The sequence below is a fragment of the Phoca vitulina genome, unplaced genomic scaffold (genome assembly GCF_004348235.1).
Source record: "Phoca vitulina isolate PV1807 unplaced genomic scaffold, GSC_HSeal_1.0 scaffold66, whole genome shotgun sequence".
In the NCBI taxonomy this organism is placed as follows: Eukaryota; Metazoa; Chordata; class Mammalia; order Carnivora; family Phocidae; genus Phoca; species Phoca vitulina.
This window is the reverse complement of record NW_022589769.1, coordinates 6,651,974-6,674,086: the sequence shown is the minus strand read 5'-3', so window position 1 is coordinate 6,674,086 and position 22,113 is coordinate 6,651,974. Positions and strand designations below refer to the sequence as shown.

The following is a 22,113-nucleotide window of genomic DNA, read 5'->3' as shown; positions in this document are numbered from 1 at the left end:
TTGGGGTGAGCCTCAAATTAATTCACTGCTCAGATTGTGTTGAGATGAGATTTTACTCCACGTTTCTATATCCCAGTCTTCAGTGGTGTGAGAGGAATGCAGTTTTACTTGGAAATCTCTCTTTTTTTTTTTTTTTTGAGATAAAGCTTTTTAGGAACAGAAGTGTCGTCTGGAAGAAAGCAGATGAACAAATGCAAATTTTTGCTCATCGAATTAAATAGTGCATTTCTAGGAGGAAGAAAGAAGAGTCTCGTGGCTTCAGGTTTTTCTTTTTGCCAGGGAAGGAGACCAGATAAGCACTGTTGTTCTTTATGCAGACTTGCCATGACATTAGAAATCCTTCCGGATCATTCAGGCCTGGCTGTATGTGCCCAGATCTGACATGGCCTAAGATACACTCTTATATTCAGGCACCTCTAGATCTCTCCCAACCTGGGATGTGCCGATTCACTGGTTTTCCTGAGGGTGATCACAGTGTGTGGGGCAGACGTGCCTGGGAAGCCCGATGCCCATGCACCCCAGCGTAGCAGCTCCTGTACCGCAAACGTGGGTCCCTTTCATCTTGTCCCTTTCATCTCTGACAAGAAAGGCACTAGGCTTTTCTTGCTGCCTGTCATTCCCATTGCCTTGAAATTTCAGCCTACCCAAAGCTCTTGCTCAAATGGCAGCCTCATGTCGTGTGTCTGGGCTCTGCTATGATTTAATCAGCCCTTAGAACATTCCCCCCACAAAAACGTTTCTGGAGGCTCGTATCTCAAGCTCTTGCTGCACATACACCCACTAGGGGCTTCGGTAGTGATTGAGGACTAAAAAGCTGACTTGTCCCTGGATGCTCCTGCTGGAACTCTTCCAGGCTCACCATTTCACATCGAGGCTTTGGAAACAACTCAGGTTAAAAGCCAACTGTGAGAGGTGCACCCAGCAGAAGGAGGGGCGGGGGTGGCCTTTATTGTAGAGCTAGTAGTGAGAAGCTTCGGGTCTCCGTCCTGCCTCTGCTCCCTTGCTGGCCACATATAAGCCACTGAACTTGGAAAAACCTGCCTTCTCATTCCTGGTATGATGAGGCCAGTGCTTATCTACCTGTCCTGCAGACACCAGAGGATCAAATAAGCTGAACATATAATGATAAATGTTGTTATTTTACTCAGGAATTTTGTACTTAAAAAAATATGTATACTTTTTTCTGATTGGAACACAAAATACCCACTCATAATTCCACCAGCCCCTCCCCCAAAATCCCTTCATTTTAATGAATGTCCTAGCAGTGTGTTTTCTGTGTCTGTTTCATTTACTAATTGAGATTAGTATAATTCATTTACTGATTGAGATTATACTAGTTCTATGATTTTGTAACTTAAAAAAAATACAATAATGAATTTTCAAAAGATACTAAAACTAGTGGCAAGTGTCATGTGGATGATGTTCAGTGGTTTGTCGGGTGGCTATAGCGTGGTCCACTTACATAACTTAACCTTTGTGGTTAGACCTCTCGTCAGTAAGCACTTCCCCTGCGCTGCAACGGGCATGACCATTTTTTGCCAGTTGCTTCTTACAAGCGGCCATTGACACACCACTCTGATTCGCTCTCTTTCTCTGCCTTCGGAGATAGCACCGGAAGGCACACTGCTGTGGGAGCAGAATTAAATATTTTCTTTCATTTCCGAGTAGAAGCATTGATTTTATACATAGATGTGGTAATGCAGAATTTTAAAGAACTGTCAGGGTCTTTTCAGTTCCCAGAGATTTGAGCCTCTTGTGAATAGTGTTCCTGAATCACCTTCGGGACTTCCTGCGTGCGTTTTTGAATATCACTTTTGCCCTCTGTGTTTTTTGAGCTTAGCTGCATAAAATGGGTTAACACTGGCATCCTTGTGCAATCCCTTTTTATTCACTAGACAACTGGGGAATGGTTCAGATAAGCCATAGTCCAAGGCAAGCTGTTGTGTCTTCAAAGAATGACCTTTGATCTTAGTGTAGTTCTTAGAGCGGCCTTGTGTGCTTTGTGGTGGCCAGAATGAGTGTCTGAAACTTGTTGGTAAGGTCAGAGAATTTTGATAAGGTGAGAGGTATCTGATTCAGTGTGTTGTGCGTGATATCACACAAGTGTTTGCCGGTCTTTGGTGCCGCGTTAGTGCTAAATAATGTGTGATGCTAGAGGTGATCATTTGAAGCCAATTCACAGAACCAGGTTGGGCTTTTGCAATGAGTTGCCAAGAGAGTGGTATTAGTAATCTTTTTTTTCTGTCTCCTTAAAAACGAGAACCATAGTGGTCAGCCGTGGTTTCCCCCAATTTATCTCTTGCAGAGAAGCTAGTTGCTTGCCACAGTTGAGCTCCTGGTTTCAGGGAGTGGTAGAAGATTTAAGTTATTGCTTCCTGGATTTTGAGGTAGTCCTTGGTATTTGTTTTGATAGTTTTGTGTTTTTCTAAGCCAGACTCATTTAATGTAAAAAATCATTAAGACTAATGCTTTTTGGAGAAGTTGGCACAACATATTGGTCATTATTATGCCGGTTGATTAATTAATCATTATTAATGGCAGCACAACATTGAACATACTCTTTTCGTGTTCTGTTAACTCAGTGATTCTCAGTCTCCTGAGTTTCTGAGTCAGCAGGTCTCAGGTAGGGCCTGGGAATTTGCATTTCTAACAGGTTCCCAGGTGGTACTAATGTTGTTGATCTGGGGAACCGCATTTTCATAAGGGCTCAGGAGTCTGGGCTCCTAAGAAGTTTTATATCTGGAATGGAATTCTTCAGTGACCAGCAAGCCTTCTCACACAGTCTAGGCCACAGTGTCATACTGCCCAGGTCTGAAAAGGATGTTGGCGGATGGCTTTTTGTGAGTGCCACGCAGCATATGGGGGACTCTTCGGAGATAAACGCATTGTGCACGGTTTACGCTGTGTAGCCCATTAAAGAGGCTGACCTGAAGTCACCTAGTCTGATGAGCAAAAGAGTTTGCTGTGCTTTACTGTTGGATCATTCCAGACATGTTAGGTAACAGAGATTAACGGCATCATCAGTCATATAATTGTAGAAACTAAAAACCTGATAGATGCCAAAAAGGGTAAACTTTGTTTCGAGGCATCTAGGATGTGAACTTGAATTTACGGTTTTTTAGGAGAGAATCCTGGTGTAAAATTGGCGATTGTATCAAATAAAAGTTTTAATCTTAATCTTTGAAGAGTTAGTGTCAACCCTTTTAGCCAATAAGCGCTGAAATAATACTTCTTCAAGGAGGCTTGTGGGAATGTGGCAAGACTCCCACCCTGTCACGTCTTCACTGAATTACAGCCATCTTGAATCTTTACTGAAATAGAAATACTGTTTTGTGCAAGTGTTGGTCCGAGTGTCTTTGATATCTGCAGAGGAAGGCCTCTGCAAGAGCGTGCGTCAGTACAATTCTCAGGGAAGGAGCACCCTTGCGTGTGTTTATCAGCATTGCTGCTTGCCCAGTGCATTCCTTCCTGTGTGAGAATGAACACTGTTGCGCAGACGATCCATATGTGAAGTCTTTCATCAGATCATCTCAGGGAGGTGTCAGCCTTTTGACAGCCAGTTTGTAGGAGGCATGCACATAACGAAATGTTGTAATTTTACTTCAGAAGGGCAGAGATGTGACCAGAGCTGCGGCTTGCAGACAGTCTGGCATACGGGGGTGGGAGGCCACTGGGGAGTTGACTTTGGTTCAGTTCCAGTGACGCTCAGCTCCAGTTTTAGGGTCGGTTTCCCAATTGCAGGGCTTTCTCCAGAGGTGCAGGCTGCCAAGGCACACACACAGTTGGTTTGCATGTTCCTCCAGGGCTTGGGGCTATTCATTTCTCTCTAAAGCCCAGACATGGAGGCATTGGAGAAGAGTGAGAAGTGCTATTAATAATTTATTTGAAAGGGGTTTCTATTTAGTGAAAGTGTTGAGTAAGTAAACAAGATAGTGTGGAATTAACTAACTAAAAAAAAATCTATTGAGTCTTTTAGCTAAGAACAGATTTTTACTTATTTTAGTCAGAGGTGAAATTCAGATGAAATATCAGAGAACAAATTGTCTGTTGGGTGACAAAAGATACCCTTCAAAAAAAGTTTTGAGACACTTACATGGTGAGATCAGTTGGGGAGGTCTCCTTTTAAAAGTGTAATTCTTGTTGCTGTTTATAGGATGATAGGTTTTCTCAGTTTGTTAGTGAGGTCCCATGATTTTAGGAATAAAACAGTATTTAAAAAAAAGAAATCAAGCAATTGCAGACTCAGACATGTGATTTTACCTTATATTCCTCTCCCTGCGACAGGTAAGATAGTGCACAGGATACATGAGATTGATTTAACTGGCATTTTTAGTCATGTGACTCTAAAAGAGTCTCTATTTCCCCTTGGCCTCTCAGTTCTGGTGGCCTTTCTTTTCTTTCTTTCTTTTTTTTTTTTTTTTAAAGATTTTGTTTATTTATTTGAGAGAGAAAGAGAGAGCAAGCGTGAGCAGGGTGAGGGGCAGAAGCAGAGAGAGAATCTCGAGCAGACTCTGTGCTGAGTGCAGAGCCTGACTCGGGGCTCGATCTCACTTCCCTGACATCACGACCTAAGCAGGAACCAAGAGTTGGACGCTCAACCAATTGAGCCACCCAGGTGCCCCTGTTTTCTTTTTTGAGTTTAAAAAATAATAGTAAAAGGAATTTTAAAAAAGGAAACTCAGGTTCCCAAAATCTTTGTCTGGCTTTTTTTTTTTTTTTTTTTAGTGGGGGTGGAGGGGTATTTTTATTTCTTAGTTTAATGATAAATATTTTACAAAGCTGTAATCATAGTATAAAATTTGGGACCTTTAAGAAAGTTTTTATTTAAATTCCAGTTACCATATAGTGTAATATTAGTTTCAGGTGTATAGTATAGTGATACACCTCTTATGTCTCACCCGGTGCTCATCACAAGTGCGCTCCTTAATCCCCATCACCTGTTCCCCCATCCTTCCCACCTCCCCTCTGGAGCCTCTGATGACCATCAGTTTGTTCTCTATAGTTAAGCGTCTGTTTCTTGGTTTGTGTCTCTCTTATTTTCCTTTGCTCCCTTGTTTTGTTTCTTAAATTCCACATATAAGTTAAATCTTACGGTTTTTGTCTTTCTCTGACTGGTTTCGCTTAGCGTAATACACTCTAGCTCCATCCAGTTGCAAATGGCAAGATTTCTTTTTTTTTTTTTTTAAAGATTTTATTTATGTATTTGACAGAGAGAGACAGCGAGAGAGGGAACACAAGCAGGGGGAGTGGGAGAGGGAGAAGCAGTCTTCCCGCTGAGCAGGGAGCCCGATGCGGGGCTCGATCCCAGGACCCTGGGATCATGACCTGAGCCGAAGGCAGACGCTTAACGACTGAGCCACCCAGGCGCCCCTGGCAAGATTTCATTCTTTTTTATGACTGAGTAATATTCCATTGTGTATATACACCACATCTTCTTTATCCACTCGCTGATGGACATTTGGGCTCTTTCCATAGTTTGGCTATTGTAGATAATGCTGCTGTAAACATAGGGATGCATGTATCCCTTCAAATTAGTATTTCTGTATTTTTTGGGTAAATACCTAGAAGCACAATTGCTGGGTCATAGGGAAGTTCTATTTTTAACTTTTTGAGGAACCTCCATACTGTTTTTCAGAGTGGCTGCACCAGTTTGCATTCCCACGATGGAACTAGAGAGTATTATGCTAAGTGAAGTCAGTTAGAGAAAGACAAATACCATATGATTTCACCCATACGTGGAATTTAAGAAACAAACAAATGAGCTTAGGGAAGAAAAAGAGAGAGGCAAGCTAAGAAACACACTCTTAACTCTAGACAACAAACTGATGGTCACCAGAGTGGGGGTGGGCATAGGGGGCGGATGGGTGAAATACGTGATGGGGATTAAGGGGTGCACTTGTGATGAGCACTGGGTGATGGCATGGAAGCCCTGAATCACTATATTGTACACCTGAAACTGATATAACACTGAATGTTAACTAACTGGAATTTATTTTATTTTATTTTTTTAAAGATTTTATTTATTTGACACAGAGAGAGAGAGAGCACAAGCAGGGGGAGCAGCAGGCAGAGGGAGAGGGAGAAGCAGGCTCTCCGCTGAGCAAGGAGTCCGATACGGGGCTCGATCCCAGGACGCTGGGATTGTGACCTGAGCCGAAGGCAGCCACTTAACCGACTGAGCCACCCAGGCGCCCCTAACTAACTGGAATTTAAATAAAAACTTAAAAAAAAAAGATTCCAATGTCATTTTTACAGAAGTAGAAAAAAAATCCTAAAACGTTTTGAAGTTTTTATAGTTACTTGGATTGTTTAATACTCTTTTGAAATGATGAACTATAACTTACTCACCCCCCCACCCCCCGCATCTTATTGAACCTTAAGGTCGATTTTGATTTTGGAGGTATTTGACAGTATAGCAATGAACAAGCAAACAAGATAGTGTGGAATTAACTGTAAAAAAAAAAAAAAATCTATTGAGTCTTTTAGCTAAGAACAGATTTTTACTTATTTTAGTCAGGGGTGAAATTCAGATGAAATATCAGAGAACAAATTGTCGACTCAGCTTTTATTCCTCTGTTGAAATTAGGGTAAAAACTTTAAATTATTTTTATGGTGCTTGATATGTTCCATTAACTTTTAAATTAAGGGTGTTTTTAAAATTTATTTGGTTTTTATTTATTTTAATTTTATTTAATTAATTTTATTTAATTAATTTAATTTTATTTGGTTTTTAGAATTTGGGGACTATCTCTAAATTTACTAAATGGAAAATTGGAAATTTTATGAAGCGTAAAAATACTGAGCCTTTTCACCCAGGAATAACCTCATAGGTTCTGGTTGGCAGTAGTCAGAGCTGCCATCACTGAGAAACTCCTTTGTGCTGGGTGCTCTGTATATCTCAGTGTCTTCCGTCATTACCAGTACTATTGATTGAATTGGGTAAAACGGATCCCAGAACCAGAACATTATGCTTGAGCCTAAGTTAGTGAACTAAAAATAAAATTGGTTTCTTAGCCATAGGATTTGGTTGATTAAATTGTAGGCCAGGCAACAAGTTCTTAAACCACAGAGTACCATGACTTCGTTTTTTTTGGCATTAACCGAACAGTGTTCTTTACACTGATGGTTCCATTTGTAAACTAGATCATGCCCTGCTTAGCTTTTGAATGCCTGGTAATAATGTGCCTTAATTGTGGGTCAGTGAAGCCAAACTAATTGCTTGTTGGGCTCTTGGATTGCCATTTTAATTTTCTGTATAATGCAGTCTGTACCAGAAATGCACAATGTATTGTCATCTAAGTAAAACTTATTAAAATCATCTTGCACACAACAGAATGCCTGATATTTTGTCCATAATCTTGCAAATTAAAAAAAAAATTGAATGGCATTACAGAGAGTTGTAATTTACAAGTACTCCTTTTTAAGAGCCTTTGTATCCTTTCCTTTGGAAGGTATACATAAAATGACCGCTATATGTTTTATATCAGTGAATAGCTTTCTTTACCAAGTGTTGTTTTGCTTTGTGCTTTTAATATGTTTGAAACGACAGTAATAGCATGCCCTTCTGAGATGGTATCGTATTTCAGACTGTGTAATTCACCCAATAAGATTGGTATTTATCCAGTGACTTTCCCTTTCAGTAAAAAAAAAAAAGAAATCTGTGCTGTGATTCTCAGCTCACAAAACACCAATCATAGGGGTTCCCTTTATAATTTGTAGGAAAAGTTCAGACATCTGAGATGGTTAGCATTCTTAACGTTTGTTTTCTCTCAGTCTCCCTTGACCAATGAGCAGACCTGCAGAGGACTTTGTTTTGACTCTTTACTAGTTTCATTCATTTAGCTAATAATTTATTGAGTAGCTGTTGAGTGCCAGGAACTTTTGTAGGTTTTGGGGATACCAAAGATTGATTTTTTTCTATTTATGATAAATATTTAGTCCTCGAGAAAAAAATCTTTGAGGCAAATCATAAGAGCTTTTTAAAATGATTTCAGAAATGGAGTAATATAAATAAGAAGCATCTAGTAAAGAATTTAATAGATGCCTATATCGGGTTTTTCATAGAAGTTAGCCCATTACCTGTTTTTCTTTTCTTTTTGTAGGTTATTCCTTATGAGAGTCATGGATATCCCCTATCTAAACTTGGAAGGACCAGACTGTAAGTGAATTTTTATTTTCTCATTGCATCTGCACATTGAAGTGTGTGGTCTGGAAGGGATAACAGGAAAAGTATTACTGAAGAAAGAGCTTCATTCACTTAAAAACAGGCAGTGATTTTGTGGTTGATATGAATAGTATGCTTAAGTTAATGGTGCCCTTGGGTCTTGATTAACTCATCTCTGTATTTATATTTTCCAGTTTATGCACGAGTTGAATTTTAAAAGAATATATATCTTCTCTTCATTATTTCGTTTTCACTCAGAGCTCTAAATTCATAATTTCCTATAAATACACAATAAATTTTGAGATGGCTAGCTATGTCAGTAACCATAAGTTCTCTGTTTTCCAGTCATTTGAGTATGTATATACTTGAGTTGGGTAGAGTTTTTTTTTTTTCCCCCTCTTTTTCTTTGAAAACCTTGGAAGGCCTGTCTATTTGGGAGGTGGTTGCTGCTGTTTTGGATTATTCTGTACTTTCTCCTCCTCGCTGTCCCACTCTTCTTTTCCATTGCTCTCTTTCTAGCCTTGGTTTATTTGCCTTAAAATCCATGCCACAGGGGTGTAGAAAAGGGTGAGCTGTCCCTGATGATAATAGTCATTGCAGTGATATGCGGAGTACATGTGTTGCACTCCAGATTAGACTTCTATTTTGATGCACTATTCTCGCAACAGTTCTGCAAGCTAAATACCATCATTCCCAATTTATAGCCACGAGTGGCTGGAGTGGTTTGGTCTCTTGCTCAGAGGTGCACAGTTAAGTGGCGGGTCTGAGATTAGAACACAAGACTGACTCAGGACTGCCTCTCCTTAACCTCAGTCCATTGGATTTGGATGGTGCGCTAAATACGCGGACAACTAGATTAATAGGAGAAAAACACTTAGTGAAATGTCTTGAACAAAGCAGTGTTTTTTTTTTTTTTAATTCCCTTGAAATAATTTTCACCAGAACTTCATGAGCAAAGACGGTCTGCATAGAATTGTCAGGGTTCAAACCATTGTGGGTTCTAGGAAATATCAGCCCAAGTTGAGGCTAAGATGGCAGAGTCCTGCCGTTCCTAAAAATATGTTTAGGAGTTGTTTGGTAATCATGAGTCATTCCCAGCAATTCCTCAAGTTAGCTGGGGATTAGTTTCATTAAAGAACCACTGGTGTATCATTCACTTTTCAGCTGTCAACCTCTTATCAAAAATTTGTCCCATAGTGCAACCGAAACGCGATCATGTTCTCCATGTGACTTTCCCCAAAGAGTGGAAAACCAGCGACCTTTACCAGCTTTTTAGTGCCTTTGGTAAGTAAATCATAAGTCCATATGTAGTTTTAGAATTTTGCTATGTTTTTGGTCTGTCCAGGTGGCTTTAGGTATAATGAATGACAGCTTCAGCTTGGATATGAAAGAATATTACTATGCAAGGGTTTAGTCTCAGTCATGGAATTTTTCAGGGTTTGGTATATTGGTATCTTTGTACTAACATGATCTGAGGCACTTTTAATAGCACCCCACAATAGAGTGCTATTATTAATCCACGGAAAGCAGAATACTATTGCTATGACTGCCCTTACTGCTGACCATGGAAAATAAACCTAGTCTGAGAATAAATCATTTTTAAGATTAAATTCAGAGAGAAGGTCTGTTTCATAAGGGCAGGCGGTCACTGCTTGACATTGAATAGTCCAAGCAGACGAACGCAGATGTTTGAGAGGGCCAAGAGATGAGTTATGTGTGCGGTAGGGCAGTTCTTCTAATTCCTTTTTATCAGGTCAGGTGATAGGTTGAAATGAACCGTCTTCTGATTAGGGTTTATAAAGACCTTTCTGACTGTAAGTCTTAGTAGTGCCTGTTTATTTTAACAAATATTCAAGCTGTTCTCTTTGGAAATTCTTGGATAAAGTAAAGACAGCACAAACCTAAAGGGCCAGTAATTAGACTGTTTAGTAAATGTTTATATACCGCCAAAACAGGGTAGTATGTAGCCATTTAAAAAATATTTGAAGAGTTTATGAAAAGATGGTAAAGTGTTTGTGTTTTACCATTTAGTGTAAAAAGCAGATACAAAGTAGAGTTCCTGTATAACTAATACTTTTTTAATACTTTGTATAGAAATCAGACTGAAAGGAGGCCTCGTGCTATTATCAGTGATTGTTTTAGATAGGTTTTTTTTTCTTCCTTGTTATGCTTTTTTGTATTTTGTATTTTTATTTTTATTTTTTAGGGAGGGAGGGAGAGAGAGAGACAGGGAGAGAGAGAAAGAAGAGGGGAGGGGCAGAGGGAGAGGGAGAGAATATTAAGGAGACTCCATGTCCAGCACAGAGCCTGACAAGGGGCTCGATCTCATGACCCTGAGATCATGACCTGAGCCGAAATCAAGAACTTAACCAACGGAGCCACCCAGGTGCCCCAGCTTTTCTGTGTTTTCTAAAATAAGCATCTATTTATTAGCTTTTATAAGCAAAACACTTTACAGACTTAATTTTTAGAAAAGTAAGTGAAAGCACGTATGTTTCAGGAAAGTTATCCTAGTCTTTGCAGACGGTCTCAACAACTTCTGAAATTCTAGTCCTACTTTTTAATTTAAATACAGATCTAGAAATGCAGTTGAATTTCACAGCTCATTTCTTTTGAGAGCTTTTGATGTTGTTGCTGTTTTTTCTCATCTTGTATTATTAAGTTCTTACCCCTATGTAGTCACCCTTTAATTGGCTAAATTAAGTAGAATGCTCTGAGTAGAATTTTGTTTTCATTTTAATTAAAAAGAATCAATTGTGTGATATTGGACAAGTAGCCTCTCTCTATCTTTGTGTCCTTATCAGAGACGATGACAGTGATGATGGTGATACCCCTTACTACATAAGCATTTCATGAGGATTAAATGCGCTGATTCATGGAAGGCATTTAGAATAGTATGTGGCACCTAGTAACTACTTAGGGCATGTTCACTATTATTATTTATCTAAAATACACAAGGTGGAGGAGTGACTTTTGTAATTGAGAAAGTCATTATGGCACCTTGCTGTGCAGCAGGGAGTGAGGTATTGTCCTATGACAGTGAGACAGGGCAGTTTGCAAGCATTCATAGTCTTTGAAAATTTTGGTAAGAATTAAAACATTTTTTCATTACTAAATTCCAGTGATGTTGACCCACTTCTAATTCTAGTCTTCTCATGTTTTTTCAAGAAGAGCGGTAGCCAAATAATTAGGCCTCTGCTTTCCCTTTGGTTTTCTGCCCCGCCACCCCCCTCCTTCCTTGCCCTTAGTGCTCTCCAGTGTTCTGTTGTGTCTGCAGCTAGTTAGCCTTTCTTTTTTTTTTTGTTTAAGATTTTATTTATTTATTTGACAGAGAGAGACACAGCGAGAGAGGGAACACAAGCAGGGAGAGTGGGAGAGGGAGAAGCAGGCTTCCCGCTGAGCAGGGAGCCCGATGCGGGGCTGGATCCCAGGATCCTAGGATCATGACCTGAGCCGAAGGCAAACGTTTAACGACTGAGGCGCCCCTAGTTAGCCTTTCTTTAAGATTTGTCTCTTCATGTGAAAATCGTTCCGTTTCACTAGACTGCTTTCTGCCCCTCTCAGTGGCTTTTCTCTGTTAGTCTCTCTTGGTTTTCTCTCTCTGACGCCTTCTTTTCCTTTGTTCCTCTTCTACTGTTTTCCTCACCTGGCCTTGACACCGACGTTGAATTTTTTGTACTTTTTGCTACATTGATTTATTTTATGTTTCCCATTCGTAATTTCCAAAGTTTGTGTCTCTAAAAATTTAGAAAGATGTGTTTTTGAATTTATGTGGTCTCTGATTTTTTTTGTGATCTTTTTCTTTCTTTTTTTAAAGATTTATGTATTTATTTGAGAGAGAGAAGAGAGAGTGCGAACAGGGGAAGGGGCAGAGGGAGAGAATGTCCAGGCAGACTTCCACTGAGTGCAGAGCCCAATGTGGGGCTCGGCATGGGGCTCAGTCTCACGACCCATGAGATCAGGACCTGAGCTGAAACCAAGAGTCGATGCTTAACCAACTGCACCACCCAGGTGCCCCTGTTGTGATCTTGATAGGAAAGAAATTGCCATCTCTGGCATGAGATTGGGCTGAAAGATGAAGTGCCCCAGGATTTAATCCAGAAGGATTTTTCTTTTGTTTTTAAAGCACATTTTTAAAGCTTCTTTTTTTTCCCTCCTGGCTTGTCTCTTTTCTTGAAGTGTTCACTGAAATAACTTCTGTGGTAGATTTAAGTTTTAGCTCTCTGGGGTGCCTAGATTTTGATCACATTTTAAAACAGTACCTCATCTCTGTTGAAATTAACGCATATTCTGAAATATATTAGATATGCAAATGAAGTCTGGTAGTGATCTAATTGGCCAAATGTTCCCTTTACTTTTACTTCAACATTGCAGGTAACATTCAGATATCCTGGATTGATGACACATCAGCATTTGTTTCTCTCAGCCAGCCCGAACAAGTGCAGATTGGTAAGTGCTTTGGACATTTGTTTTGTATATTAATAAAGTGGGAGCTCGTCCTCCTTATACTGTGGGTTCACTCAGCTGATTCACAAGCATTGTTGCCTGGTTTGTGTCTCTAAAATAAAGTAGATAATTAGTGAGTATCATGTGTAGGTGAGAAAAAAAGACCAGTTTATTAATTCATTAGGTATACTATGTAGTACGTTGCTTTACTTACCTCCTTTCTGTTCCCTTCCCATGGCACTTTTTCTAAAACGAGTTGCAGATTTGCTTGGAGAATTAGAAGTAGCAAATTGAGAGGAATGGGGAACACTGCCGTTCGCTCATCTCCATCCTTTTTCCACTTATTTATAAGTTTGTGTGCTCTATTCATTTCATTAAACCAAAAGATACTTTATTTGCTTTTAAAGTAGGATGGTAGAAAGATGGAGCACCACATCTCTTACTGGGCCCTAAATAATTTTGTTATTAACCATCTCAAAACATTCTATTTCCTTAGGATGAAAAGCTATTGACTAAAATATGTGTTGTTCAGCTACTTATTCAAATAGATTTCAAGTTTCTCTGGTGCTTGATAATGTAAGAGGGATAACATTATAAAGTGATACACCTAATTAATTTTTTTTAAAGATTTTATTCATTTATTTGAGAGAGAGCAAGGCAGCATGAATGAGGGGGAGGGGCATAAGGAGGGGGAGAAGCAGACTCCCCACTGGGAAGGGAGCCCAACACTGCACTCCATCCAAGGATTCTGAAATCATGACCTGAGCCAAAGGCAGATGCTTAACTGACTGAGCCACCCAGGCGCCCTGTAATTTAACAAGGTGCCACATACTAAAACTATATTTCTGAGAATGTAACTACATGAGTAATTATTATAGGGAAAACTTGCACAAATATACACATTCAGATCAGAGTATTTTGGTGTTTCTTCTTAATGCTGTGACCATTGCAGGAATACAGGCTATGTTGTAGTGAGAAGCTTAGGCTCTGGAATCATGCTGCTGCACAAGCTATCGTGTGACCTTGGGCAGGTTATTAAACCTTGAGAAGCTTCTTCTTATCTCTGTAAACTGAGGATGATAGTATGGACTTACTGGGGTTATTGTTAGGATTATATATATATATATATATATATATATATATATATATATATATATAGGATTTATATATATATAAAGCTTGGCCTAGCTTTGAACTTTTGTGATAGTTATTTAATAGTGGATTGCAGTGTGAGATGTACTTCGGGAGCACGTGACAGCAAGAATTGGTGTTGGATGCTGGGCGTGAATGCGGTCGCTTGTTAAATGTTTCGGTATTTGCATATTTCTCTGATCCACTCCCCCACAATCCTTGGAAAGACCATTGAGATGGCACCCAAAGGGACTGATTATTGGAGAGCTAAAGATAACTTCAGGGAGGGGGAAGGGACTCTGAGACTGAGAGCAAAGCGAGCGGTCCTGTGGCCGCAAGGACACGGAACTGAGAGCAAAGCGAGAGGTCCTGTGGCCGCAAGGACACGGAACTAGAACTCCCGGCTGGAGGTCTGGTTGCACCCCTTCTGCTCAGCGTCACTGTTTGGCCTTCCTGCTGGTCACACTTGGGTGACATTGAAACTCTGCAGTGGGATGGAAGGAGATGCACGGGCTTCAAAGCCAGACTGCCCCGCAGACTAACCTTGCCCCCACCACCTGTCAGGCATGTGTCTTTGGGCAGGTTACGTAAATTCTCTAGGCCACAGGCTTCTCCTTTGAGAGGTGGAGGCGGTGATGGTTACTTTGTGAAATGAGATCACGGACATTTAGTGCCCAGCAGGGAGCTCGGCTTTCTACGAGCAGGGCTTGACAAATGCTAGGGAGTTATTAAAATACCTGCTTTGGGGGCACCTGGGTGGCTCAGTCGTTAAGCGTCTGCCTTTGGCTTGGGTCATGATCCTGGGGTCCTGGGGTCGAGCCCCGCATTGGGCTCCCTGCTCGGCGGGAAGCCTGCTTCTCCCTCTCCCACTCCCGCTGCCTTTGTTCCCTCTCTCACTGTGTCTCTCTCTGTGAAATAAATAAATAAAATCTTAAAAAAAAAAAAAACCTGCTTTGTCTCCCTTGCTGTGAACAGTACAAATGAGAATGTGTAAAGGTGCTTGGAAATCTCTAAGACGATAGCTGGTGGTGTCTGCTTGCAAACACAAGCATATGGGTGTCAGCGCTTCTTTTCACGTTGCTGCTAAACCACATCTGCTGTCCAGTGATTTGCTCTCTCACTTATGACTGAAAGACGCCTCACACGGTAGCTTTCCAGCTCAGTATTTCAGTCTGTGATACCCGGCATCTGGGAGCTGCATTGCAGGATCACGTTGCCACAGAAGCACCTGCCATGTGATTTTTTGCCCACGTGTGTTGCTTCCCCGAAGGCAACATTGAGTCCATTGCCTTCCCCACTGACTCCTTCTCTAGTACCTGGGGCGCACCGTGGCTGGAGTAACTCAGTGTTTGTGTGAGTGGGTAACACAGGGAAGAGGCCAAGATGGAATCGTGCGCTTTTTACCTTTTTCCTCCTAGATGAAGTAGATGACTGTTGTCTCTACGTAGATGCAGCTTTACTGGGAAAGTCTAAGTTTCCACTATTCTCTCTTACACAAAAGACAATGCTTTTTTTTTGAGAGAGAAAGCGTGTACCAGTGGGGTGGGGGTAAGGGGGGGGTGGAGGGGCAGAGGGAGAGGGAGAAGCAGGCTTCCTGCTCAGCAGGAAGCCTGACTTGGGGCTCGATCCCAGGACCCCGGGATCATGACCTGAGCCGAAGGCAGATGCTTAACCGACTGAGCCACCGAGGCACCCCCCAAACCAACTCTTCACATAAATACCTGGCCATTTGCGCGTGCTGTTCCTGTGAGCCTACTTCTCTTTGCCGCAAGCCACCTTTGATTCTGCCATCCTCTTCCTCCAGAGCTTGGCTGTGTCCCACTTCCCTCCTCATCTCAGCTTAAACATCCATTTCTCTGGTTGTTTTCCCCCATTCCCTGTGCAGGGGATTGGGTCCCATTTTCTGTGCCGGCCTGGCATCCTTTACTGACACACCCTGTTAGACTGTCTTCCCTGGTAGACTGTAAACTCTCTGGGAGCAGGGACTAGACCTCTTGTTCACCGTTGTGTCTCAGTGCTCTGAGTAGCGTCTGACATTAGCGAGGATGTTAAATGTTTATTGAGCTGAGTAAGTGATACTCAAGGTATTAGGACTTAGAAATGCCTTCTCAAATGGGATAAATGTATCTGATGTCTCTGGTCTTTTGCTGTGATTTCTAAAATTATGCAGATGTTTCATTGAAAGACAGTGTAAAATCTGTTTTTTATAGTGGTAATTCTAATGATGAGAGAGACCCAGCATATCTAAAGTGCTGCAAACCCTATTAATGTTATCTTAAACAAATTACTTACTCATTTCAGCGGAAACAGAGGGCCTGTTAGATCAATAATGTAACATTGGAAAAATCATTAAATGCCTATTTATATAGCAGCTTATAATGGCTTCTTTGGCGCTGTTACAGACTAATTTTTGATTTACATTTAAGAAGTTTCTTCTTACCTGACACCTGTCTTTTTCTTTTGATAGTACTAAGTCTAATCAAGATTTTTTAAAAAGCCATTTTCCATATCTTGAATATGAAAGTTCTCTTTTTCTAGGGAACCTTGTTACACTATTAAAACCCTTCTCTGAAACTAATAATACAGTTTATGTTAATTAAATTGAATTGAAATAAAAAACTTAATTAAAAAAAACCTTCTACCTAGTGCCATTTGGTTTGATTGCTGATTTTTTGTTTGTTTGCAAGAGGTGAGGCGAGGGTTCCTGTGGCTTTGGGGTGTTCAGGTGGTGATAGCCCATACCAGCCATACATTCAGCATTGTTCCCTTGTAGCTCTTCAGGTAGGATAGTACATGACCATAGAGAACATCACCTAGTCTCACTGTTTGAGAACTTTCCTCAAAGTAGCAGAGTAAGAAATCACTTTTTTTTTTTTTTAAGATTTTATTTATTTATTAGAGAGAGAGAGAGAATGAGCAGGGGGGAGGAGAGGAGGGAGAGGGAGAAACAGACTCCCCGCTGAGCAGGGAGCCCTATGCAGGACTCGATCCCAGGACCCTGGAATCGTGACCGGAGCGGAAGGCAGACACTTAAATGACTGAGCCATCCAGACGCCCAAGAAATCACCTTTAAGGGTCACATCTGCACAGCTCATTCATTTTTAAGATTTCTATATTCCTTTTTTTTTTTTTTTAAGATTTTATTTATTTATTTGACAGAGTGAGACACAGCGAGAGAGGGAACACAAGCAGGGGGAGCAGCAGGCAGAGGGAGAAGCAGACTCCCCGCTGAGCAGAGAGTCTGACGTGGGGCTCGATCCCAGGACCCTGAGATCATGACCCGAGGCGAAGGCAGACACTTAACGACTGAGCCACCCAGGCGCCCCTAAGATTTTTATATTCCTAATGTAGTTTTATTAAATGGGGGAGGAGCCCCAGAAATATTTTAAAAGTCAGAGAACCTTCTAGTCATATTCTCAATATTTAGACATTGTTTTTGAGTGTTCTAAATGCATTAGAAATTTTCATATGAATAGCTTGAGAAAAATAACCTTTTCATTTATTTTGAAAGCTGGAAATGCAGCACACTACCAGAAAGTTTTAAAAAGCAAAAATTGATAAAGGCACTTTAGAAGAGGTAGAAACCTGACAATTATTTTGTAAAGGCAGCACAAATTCAGGTAGTTGTAGAAGTTCCTGATAATGCCGCCGTAGGAGCTTGTTCAGGACGATGTGTGGGGATGGAGGGAGAGACTTGCTTCACTTCAGTCGAGGGTATGGTTGTGTTTATATTAAATTGTACTTTTAGACGCATAGCTTTTATTTGTGCTGAACAGATGAATATTAGAGTTGTGAATATGACTCGAGGCAATCGTTCAGCTGTTTTGCTAAAAGGTGCTTATAACTTTAAACTTTATGTGTTTTTTGTTTTCCTTCTAATGTCTGCAGAATTTGTAGTGATAACCGCTTGCTTCACATGTGATATTGGTGATTGGTGTTCTCATTTTTCCTTGATCACACTAGCTGGGGGTTACTGACTTTTTTCTAAGATTTTTATTTATTTGAGAGAGAGAGAGAGAGAGCAAGCACGTACAAGTGGGGGAGGGGCAGAAGGAGAGGGAGAAGCAGACTTCCCGCTGAGCAGGGAGCCCACCTCGGGGCTTGATCCCAGGACCCCAAGATCATGATCTGAGCCGAAGGCAGATGCTTAACTAACTGAGCCACCCAGGTGCCCCTGGGGATTACTGATTTTGATGGTCTCGGCAAAGAACCAACTTTTGGTTTAGTTCATTTTCTGTATTGTTTGTTTTTGTCTATTTACTGGGTTTCTGCTTTTTTTCTCCCTTTTTTCCCTTTCCTTTTTGTTTTAAAGGTTTATTTCAGAGAGAGAGAAAAATGTGCATGAGCACAAGAAGGAGGAGCAGAGGGAGAGGGAGAGAGAATCTCAAGCAGACTGTGCACTGAGCGTGGAGCCCGATGCGAGGCTCGATCTCACAACCCTGAGATCCTGACCTGAGCCGAAACCAAGAGTTGGCTGTTTAGCTGACTGCGCCACCCAGGCATCCCCCTTTTTTAAAGTTTATTTAATCTCTGTACCCAACGTGGGGCTCAAACTTGTGACCCCAAAATGAAGAGGTACACACTCCTCCGACTGAGCCAGCCAGGCACCCCCTTTCCTTCCTTTTACTTGCTTTGGGTTTACTTTGCCCTCCTTCTTCCCACTTCTTGAGCTAGAACCATATGTGATTGATTTTTAAAAACTTTTCTAGAGGTTTCTGGGTGGCTCAGTCAGTGAAGTGTCCTACTCTTGATCTCGGCTCGGGTCTTGATCTCACAGTTGTGAGTTCAAGCCCTGCGTTGGGCTCCATGCTGGGCATGGAGCCTACTTTAAAAAAAAAAAAAAATTCTAAAATATTTTACGCCTGGCCTTCTGGAGATTGCCCCTGGGTCAGTATAGCTTCGTGGTCAGCCAATGATTGGTCCAGTGTGTGCTTAAACACCTTGAAAACCAGTGAGGCTTCCACCCTTTGCCAGCTGGGTTGGGGAAGACATTCAGCATTCAAGCAGTTTGCAAGTCTTCCCCATTTCTTACTTTCAGCTGTACCTTCTCGTCTACTGTGTAGGTGTGCCAGCCCTCCCCGCCAAGCTAGTGTTCTGGATTTAGCCAAGACTCTTTCCTACTCATTGATTTTGACCTTTTGTTTCTAATACAAACATTTACAGCCACAGATTATTCTCTAAGCACTGCTGTAGGTGCATCCCACAAATCACATGTCGTAATTCCATTATTATTAAGTTAGATAGCCAGGTGCCCCTTTTGTTTTTGTGTTTTTTATGTTTGCCTGTCCTTTTCTTTCAACTTATCTGTGTATATATGTGTAATTATTTCCATGCTTTTGTCATTTTAAAACTTGTTCTTTGTTCCCTCTGTTTCTGTTCCTTTGTTTCTCTCTCTCCTGTCCTCTTTTGCATTGTTTGAAATTTTTGAAGAATTCCATTTTAATTTCTCTCTTGCCTTCTTATTTTTTATTTTTATTTTATTTTATTTTTTTAAGATTTTATTATTAGAGAGATAGAACAAGTAGGCAGAGAGGCAGGCAGAGGGAGAGGGAGAAGCAAGCTCCCCGCCGAGCAGGGAGCCAAATGCGGGGCTCGATCCCAGGACCCTGGGATCATGACCTGAGCCGAAGGCAGCCGCTTAACCGACTGAGCCACCCAGGTGCCCCTCTCTTGCCTTTTTAATGCTATCTCTTTGCATTATTTTTTAGTGGTTGCTTTAGAAATTTTAACATCCATCCATACCTTTTCACAGTCTACTTAGAGTTCGTATTATACCACTTCACATGTAATGAGGAAACCTTATATGCATATAGGGCCATTTATTCCAATCCCCATTGGTTTTCATGCTGTAGTTGCCATATATATAAATGTGCATACATTATAAATCCTGCTAAGTGGTGTTATAATTTTGTTTTAAACAGTCATAAGTATTTTAAGAAATTAAAAGGCTAAATTATTTTCTCTTTACCCTGATATTTACCATTTTAGGTGTCTTCATTCATTCCTGAAGATCCAAGTTTCTTTTGAGTATCATCTCACTTCAGCCTTCAGAACTTCCATTAGTATTTCTTTTTTTTTTTTTTTTTTAAAGATTTTATTTATTTATTTGACAGACACAGCGAGAGAGGGAACACAAGCAGGGGGAATGGGAGAGGGAGAAGCAGGCTTCCCGCCAAGCAGAGAGCCCGACGTGGGGCTCGATCCCAGGACCCTGGGATCATCACCTGAGCCAAAGGCAGATGCTTAAACGACTGAGCCACCCAGGCGCCCCTGCCTCATTGTTGCCATATAGGTATTCAAGATTTTCTCTTTGTCATTGGATCATTGGTTTTCAGCAGTTCGACTATGATGTACTTAGGCATGGCTTTCTTTGTAATTACCATGTTGGGGTTGACGGAGCTTCTTGAATCTGTAAACTTAATTTTTAAAATTTTAAAAAAGATTGTGTTATTTTTTTAAAGTAATCTTTACACCCAACATGGGGCTCAAACTCACAACCCCGAGATCAAGAGTCTCATGTTCTACTACTGCGCCAGCCAGGCACCCCTTGAATCTGTAAATTTATGTCTTTCACTAGATTTAGGAAGCTTTTAGACATTATTCAAATATTTTTTTCCTGTCCTATATTCTCTTGCCTCTCCTCCTGGGGACTCCAGTTACCTATATGTAGGAGACCTTTGGAAAAAAAAAAAAAAGCTTTTATTTATTTATTTATTTATTTATTTATTTATGTATGTATGTATGTATGTATGTTTCTTCACCTCAGTGAACATAATTAGAATAGCCTGTTTAAAGTCTTTGTCTAATAATTCCAACATCTGTATCACCTAGATGTTGGCACCTGTTGATCACTTTTCCCTTGAGAATGAGTCATGTTTTCTTGGCTCTTCATATGTCAAATAACTTGGGATTGTTTCCTGGACATGTGAATGTTCTTTTGTGGATACTCTGTAGTCACTTACATTCCCTCAGAAGAGTGTTGATATTTTTGTTCTAGTTTTAGCAAGCATTTAACTTACTTAAACTCACACTACAAACTCTTGCATGTCTGCGGTGGGAGGTGGCTCAGATTCTGAGCTCAGACTGCCATCAGTCTGACACATGCACGGTTAAGTAAAGGGTCAGCCAGACACATGGGCTGAGTCTTTACACCCAATTTGGAGTTCCCATTTTCTGGTTTCTTCCGTTCTAGGATTCCTTTCCCACTCTGTTGCCAGTGGTTGCCTCATGCTTCTGGTTCCTCCTACCAGGAAGACATAGGACTTTTCTCTTACAGTTTTAGGTGCTTCATGCCCCTGTCCCTGCAATTTCACCTTCGGGCATAGTCACACAAAAAGACCCCAGGAAATTCACTTTGTGCCAGCTTGCTTCCTCCAGTTTTTGACTCCTTTGCAAAATCTACCTGTTTCTGTTCATGTTCCAGAGCCCTTAAATACTTGTTTTTTATTTTTTTTTGCATTTTTTCCTAGAGCTTATAGTTGTTATCAGCAGAAAAGTTGATTTGTTAGCTTATCCCTCCAATCCTGGAGGCAGAACACCTTTACCTGTGCTTTTTAGTTGTTGCTCTTATAGTTTCTGCTTTCGATGCCCCACTTCCAGCCATATTATACCATGTTTAAACTACCTCTTTCTGTTTGTTAAATAACGTTTTAAGAAAATAGCATGTTAATGCATTAAAAATAAAAAACCATGTGACTTACCTCTTTTAACCAATGAAAACTGACTTCAGTTCAGTTCCTTTTGGGTAGGCATGCATACCAATAGACAAAATCCAGACAAAATATTTGAATATCTTTTGTTTCTATTTGTGGTCATTTTCATCTTTGGCTAGTGTGTTATTGTATATTTATTCTTGTCAAAGAGGAAATGTACAAAACACTCAAGAAAAACCAAAAAAATGAATGTTTTTCCTTTCATGTTAATTTTCCTAATCTTAAACCTTGCATAGTGTTGGTTTACAACAATTATCTTGAATTATAAATATAGCAATAGATAAATGAGTTCAACTGTGACGTGACTTTATAAGGGTTCTATTAAATAAGCTTGTTTTAGAGGAAGAGGCTGATAACTTACTTGTGTGTTTAAATGTATATATGATTTTCATACCGTAAGTGCTGCATCCTGGAAACAATATATTTGTTCTTATACACGCAAGGTTTTTATAGTAATGGCTTGTTGATAAAGGAAAAACATTATTAATGAGACGTGTGAATGTCTGTGTTTTGTGTATATATCTTCTGATGAAAACTTAAAGCAGCTGACTTTTTTTTTTAAACTCCTCTAAGTCACTTAATCCACAAAAAGCACTGTGGAAAATTTTAACAGTATTTATTAAGAGCCTTCTTGTTTTCCTAATTCCCCCATGTGTTTAA

General features: G+C 40.5%; 1 protein-coding gene across 3 annotated transcripts in view; it reads left to right on the top strand.

The window, feature by feature from the left end:
* Positions 1-22,113, top strand: part of PARN (poly(A)-specific ribonuclease) — a 160,911-nt gene that overhangs the window by 45,509 nt on the left and 93,289 nt on the right. For all 3 annotated transcript variants that reach the window (XM_032392145.1, XM_032392143.1, XM_032392144.1), the window contains 3 exons: positions 8,103-8,158; positions 9,362-9,448; positions 12,539-12,613. In XM_032392145.1, the coding sequence (XP_032248036.1) occupies positions 8,103-8,158; positions 9,362-9,448; positions 12,539-12,613 (218 nt within the window). The remainder of the gene's footprint in view (positions 1-8,102; positions 8,159-9,361; positions 9,449-12,538; positions 12,614-22,113) is intronic.